The sequence below is a fragment of the Squalius cephalus genome (genome assembly GCF_949319135.1).
Source record: "Squalius cephalus genome assembly, chromosome: 20".
NCBI lineage: Eukaryota > Metazoa > Chordata > Actinopteri > Cypriniformes > Leuciscidae > Squalius > Squalius cephalus.
Genome location: NC_137141.1, coordinates 11397325 through 11403324, shown reverse-complemented (window position 1 = coordinate 11403324; position 6000 = coordinate 11397325). Strand labels below are relative to the sequence as shown.

General features: G+C 36.2%; 2 protein-coding genes across 2 annotated transcripts in view; one reads left to right on the top strand and one right to left on the bottom strand.

The window, feature by feature from the left end:
• The first annotated feature begins 1255 nt into the window (after window positions 1-1255).
• On the top strand, window positions 1256-3139 carry LOC307148450 (uncharacterized protein). The gene is made up of 4 exons (XM_079854007.1): window positions 1256-1351; window positions 1637-1701; window positions 2609-2704; window positions 2810-3139. Exons 1-4 carry the CDS (start codon window positions 1309-1311, stop codon window positions 2972-2974), a joined length of 369 nt encoding a protein of 122 aa, XP_079710133.1. The 5' UTR covers window positions 1256-1308; the 3' UTR covers window positions 2975-3139.
• A 588-nt stretch (window positions 3140-3727) lies between these two features.
• The window catches only part of tonsl (tonsoku-like, DNA repair protein), a 28123-nt gene continuing 25850 nt past the window's right edge, over window positions 3728-6000 (bottom strand). Inside the window, exon 28 of the mRNA XM_079853960.1 lies at window positions 3728-4259. Within this exon, the coding sequence (XP_079710086.1) occupies window positions 4057-4259 (203 nt within the window). The 3' untranslated portion in view covers window positions 3728-4056. The remainder of the gene's footprint in view (window positions 4260-6000) is intronic.

Genomic DNA, 6000 nt, shown 5'->3' with positions numbered 1-6000 from the left:
AGTACATTTGTGTTTGTGGACACGCATACAGACCAGGGAACATTCTGATGTTGTCAATCAAGTTCTGAACAGGAACCAATCTTTGGAGAAGTTCATTTATTCGCAAAGGTGGACAAAAACATTGTGTTGGCTTTTTAAAGATTATTTTGATGATGAATTTTACTCCTATGCTGTAGAAAAGATGGAGGAGTAGACAGTCAGACATTGATAATAATAAGAAATGTTTCTTTTGACTTCTTTCAAAAACATTAAGACACTTAAATACTTTTTTTGGCCACCAGTGTACATGAATCCAACACATTCTTGTAAAATAGTGAAATTATTTTGAAGGTGGGGTTATGTGTCATGTATTGTGAAAAGAACTGTGTTTTGTCCTGTGTTGGACATTTCCTTTGTGACAGCTTAAAAATGTATTTATATTCTGCAGTTTTATGAACGTAATGGTTGATATTTCATTATAATACTTGTATAAGCTAAACAACCAATGACTCTACATTCATTTTGTCAAATGCTAACGTTTTGTTTATGGTTTTATGTATGTTTTTAACAATGTGTGCAGTGAAGGACAGCATGTAATGTGTTAATTGAACACATTTACACATCTTTGTGCTAACCTTTCTGACATATTTACTTTGTTAAAATCATTAACACAATGAATGAGTTAAAATTAACACAAAAAAAACATTATCCATAAACTCACCCATTAATGTGTAAAAATGTCACACATCATTTCCAGCATTGGCAGACTGTTTATTTTGTGATGTATATGAAATGTTTTAAATAAAAAAAATGGTATTTTGTGATAACTTTGTCTAATTGGTTTGTATGTCAGTAGTACTTATGTAGGATAAAAATAAAATTAATCATAATTCAGAATTATAAAATCTAATTTATATTTAGTACAAATAAAAATAATTACAGTAGTATACTGATTAGCTTTGTTTTTACAGTAATGCACTGTATTACACAATTACAGTACCATGTACTGTAAAACTGAAATACGGTTTGGTACTGTAACTCTTAATTACAGTAACTTACTGGCAACAGTGTTGCCAGTAAGTTACTGTAAAAAACCCTTAAAAAGTCTAACAGTGTACTAACTGCTTTTAGCCTTGACACTGAATTTAAAGAATGCTAATTAGATATAGTATGTATAATCAAAATATTATAATTTAGGATAAACGAGTATCACACACACAGGAAGATGAAAAAAAATGATGAGATAGGTGTTATAAACAGAGTGGCACCAAAGATCTGCAGCAAACCAGGGGAGAGTTTAATAGCGCTCAGACTCTTTTGGCAAACAAGATGTTGCGAAGTATCATCCTGGTCACCCTGCTGATATCCTCAGGTAAAATCAGATCACAGATCAGTAGTTATCTTTATCAATCTATTCATCTTTCTTTCGTTTGCCTAGCTGAACAGTGTATACCAGTTTGGGGCAGCTTACGTTTATTTATGGACATTTGTAATGCTGGTCATGCTAAAACCAGCTCGAATGTGCCCAATAATGTACATATTTTTTAATCTAATTTTCTGTCTGTTTAACAGTAGGCTATATTAAGTGCCCACATACTGTATTGTCTTCTAGGTTTAGTATGTGTTAAATTTAACATGCTTTTTCCCCCCCTCACAGTTTGTGCTTTTCAATGGGAGATGTACAAAGAAGAGTTTAATGGAAATGAAATAGAAGAAGGCTCTGTGAGTTTGTGTGTCATTTTGTGTTCATTTGTACATGCTTTCACCAGATTATTGTTTATCAGTAGTGGTCAAAAAGTGTATATTCATAGAAACTTCCTTGACATTTTCAGTTATTTTTCAAGATTTTTTGGAGAGTTGTGTAAATAGCAACAAAAAAAAAAAAAAAAAAAAATTAACCAATTTAGCTGAATGATAATTTTACTAATTTTAATTTCATCAAAATTCACAACTTATCTTAAAACAGGAAAACTACTTGATCTATTTATGATGATGATGAAGATGGTACCCAGACAGCAACATAGTGTTGGCCCAGATCCGGCCGACATCTGGTACATGTGGATTCCATCCGTACCAGATGTGGGCCGGATCTGGGCCGACACTATGTTGCTGTCTGGGTATATTTTGCAACTACCTATAAAATGGCCAACCAAGCACAGTGTATACCTATATATATTTCAACAAGAGGTCACATCTTTGCCATATATTGAAAATAAATGTTTGCACTTCATTTCGATGGTCGACTTTAGACATTCAACTAACTATAATTAACTTTCCAACTACATCCCAACAAACTCTCATCGGAGTATTAGTAGACTGTTAGGTTAGGTGTTAGGGTGCGTGTTAGTAGAATAAGTTGACAGTTTCAAAATTACTTCTAGTAAGTAGAATGTCTGCTGGGAAACATCAGAATAAAAAGTTTGCAGATATTAAGCAGACAGTCTACTAATACTCTAAGTGTTAGCTGACATGTAGTTGTGAAATTAGGTGCAAGTTAAACTCTAAAAGTGTTTGCAAGATGCAAAGAAGCTTCACAGATGTCAAGCTAGTCATGTTAGGTTTTAACTTCTAGGTTCACAGTGTCATATTTTAACTATTGACTCTAAAATCCTGTGTATTGTCTTGTTAGAGTGATAATCAAACAGAACAACTCCCTGGAATGTGCTGGGCTTGCAAGTGGGCCATGAAGAAGGTGAAAAGACAAATCTCCAACGGCGCAACTCCGGTTGGTACAAGTACTTTTTTATATGATTTCATAAAAAAAATGTTATTCAAATACAGAAACTACAAAAGATTACCAGCTTAGAGTGTGCTTGTCACTTCCCTACAGGAGGACATTAAAAAGAAGCTGTCGATGGTCTGTGATGAGATCGGGTTCCTAAAGTCACTGTGTAGGAAGTTTGTGGCGAAGTACACGGACACTCTGGTCGAAGAACTTTCAACTACTGATGATGCCAGAACCATCTGTGCTAACATTAGTGTTTGCAAGAAATAGGCATGGAGAAATGTATTAAATTGTGAAAAATTTAAATTCTGTCATCAATTACGCACACTCATGCCGTTTCAAGACTTTTGTTCATCTTTGAAACACAATTCTGAAAGATTTCTGTCCCTTCATTGAAAGTCAAGCATGTTTGAGCATCCATTTACCATATGTGACTTCTCTATGTTCATATGCGCATAAAAGCCCATATTTAATCTGTTCATCATATAAAGCAATCGCATCTCTTCAGAAGATGCTCAATTCGTATGGATTTCTTCTACAATCTCTTTATTAAAGTTTTGACACGTCACAGTTCTAGGTTAATAGACTTTCAACGGAGGGACAGGAATCTCTCAGATTTGTGTTCCGAATATGAACAAAAGTCTTATGGGTTTGGAACGACATGAGAGTGAGACTGAACTATAACTTTAATGATGTATTAGATTCAAAGTTTAAAACTCATATGTTCGCTGATAAATTAAAGACATGCACAAAGTCATTTTTGTTTGCTTCCGAGTATTTGCTTTAGCTGGAAAAGGTGATGAAACTCTGCAGTGTAGCCTACTAGAGTTAATAGTGTGATTATTGTGGTTTTGTATGTCACAGGTTTTTTTTTGCATATTTGTCACATACACCCAGCTTTACTTTAGCACCACCGTTTTTGTCTCTGCAATCAAAAGGAAAATAAATGTGTGAAAAGCATTCATGGTTTGTGGTGTCTTTGTTCTTTTCTAATTTTTGGAAATTACAAACAGAGCATGCTTGAATATGTATTTTATTGGTCCATTAGCACCACACCACATACATTGATGTCTCATGCCCATTTCAAACTCATAATTTCTTGAATTTCGCAAACTAACCACCAATAAAGACAATTTGCAGAAAGACTAAATGGAATAAAATGGGTTTGAGTCACAAGTATAAACAAACATACGTGTCCATACAAATAGTTACAATAAAAAAATTACATAATATTTCATACATGCTACAATTAGACAATATTTACAGACGAAAGTTTTCAAACATTCACCCATTAACAGTGAACTTTGTGCATAAACAATACTTAGCAGAGGTTATATTTAGACTAATGAGGTTCACTGCGAGGCTGCAGTGACGCTCAGCATGCATTTGGAGTCGCGAGAGAAGACATGCACAGGTTCTGTTCTCCGTCTCCAGCTCTGCTGCAGTGCATCCTGGTCCAGCTTATTTAGACTCTGGGAGCACAAACGCAGGTCTCGGATGTGATCAGAGAGACCGTCCAAACAAACATCGCCCAGTGGTCCTGACACCTGACAGCCTGTGGTGAAGAACCAACTTTAAACGTTAGAGGACACATACTGTAAAGCACACAATAAAGTAGGGCTGCCCCCTAATAATCGACTAACCGTTAGTCGACTAGAAGAGGTTTGGTCGACCAACATTTTATTAGTCGGTTAGTCGCAAAAAAAGGCAATTTAAGGCTCGTTATTATGATTTACGGCTTAATATAAAGGTGTGATTAGTCGGCCAATCACTTAAATGAACGACTACTAGTCGACTGGAAAAATCTCTAGTCGAGGGCAGCCCTGCAATAAAGCCACATTTACAAAAGACAGCAGTCATTTTAAGTTTGTTAAGATTGCTGGTGACATCCAGCAATTCAAACTTTATGTAAATTAGCTTCTCGAACTGTATTTCCTGAGATAATGCAAGATTATGATCTGACTAGATGCAGCAATATCATTAAAAAAATGATGCATGGGAAACGGTGTCAAAAACTTGTCATTGTTCTGAGTGAATTTGATATCTTGTTAAATGATATGATGCAGAAACATATATACACATTACAAACACTTTCCCAATGTACTTTTTAGCAGAGTACATATTTGTACTAGCAGTTCCTCACATTTATGATCAGATTTGAAAGCTCAAAGTAATAGTACAGGTCTGAACTGTCAGTAAACCTATTACAGTGAAAGTACCCTTAAATCCCCTTTGAGGTTAACCACCTTGCATGTGTGTGCATGTCACGTTTTTGAGGTTTGAACCTACCACCTTTACGTTATCAGCCTCGATCTTCAATCACTAAACCACCGGCAGGTTCAAAAGCGAAAAGGACAATTTATGTGTGGCAAACAGGACGGGGCCGTGAGCCATGGGAACGGAGCGAGGCCGGTGGCGCGAGTGCTAATGAGACCTTGAGTCACACGGAGGAGCTTCGGAAGGATAAAAGGGAGGAGTGATGACAGTGAAGGACGAGAGAGGAACAAGCCTGGACTTTACGTTGTGTTTTGTGTCAGTTTAAGTGGCATTCTTCCATGAGGGGCTGCCTCTTTACTTTTGTTTTGTTGTTTGTATATTAAAGTAATTTATTAAGACTAAATGGAATAAAATGGGATTGAGTCACAAGTATAAACAAACTCACGTGTCCATACAAACAATTATAATAAAAAAATACATAATGACTTCAAGCGTGTAGCACGTAGCACTGAAACCCAATTGTAATTGTTAAAATTTCCAAGGATCAGCATTCTCGCCTAAAAGTGATCAGACAGACCAAACCATTAGTCGTAGAGACTTGAAACTTTGAAGGCTGGCAGTGTTCACACGTCTACAACGTCACCAAGGCTCGCTCCGATCGGCCTGACGGGGGCGCTACAGTGGTCAAAAGTACAAAATCGTTTATAACTCCTAAACCATTAGGCATAGGCTCAAAGTGTTGGTTTCGATAGTCGTTTTTTTGTTTAAAAACTTACTTTTGCAAACTTGTCCATGGTTTTCGGCCCAATCGGAACCAAACCAGTGCAGCAAGATTCTCTGGAGTCTGATTGTCAATAATTATCAAAAAAAGTTTCATGGAGCCCCTTTTACTAAAATGGCTATAACTCGTGAGCGGAATGAGATATGTTCACCAAAATTGGCACACATATGTAAGAGTTCATTCTGTGGTCACGTGAAAAGGGACGTGGTGACTGGCCAATTGGTGGCGCTATAACATGGAAAAAACTTAATGGCTATAACTACACAACCCTAAGTATGATTGACTTGAAAATGGGCAT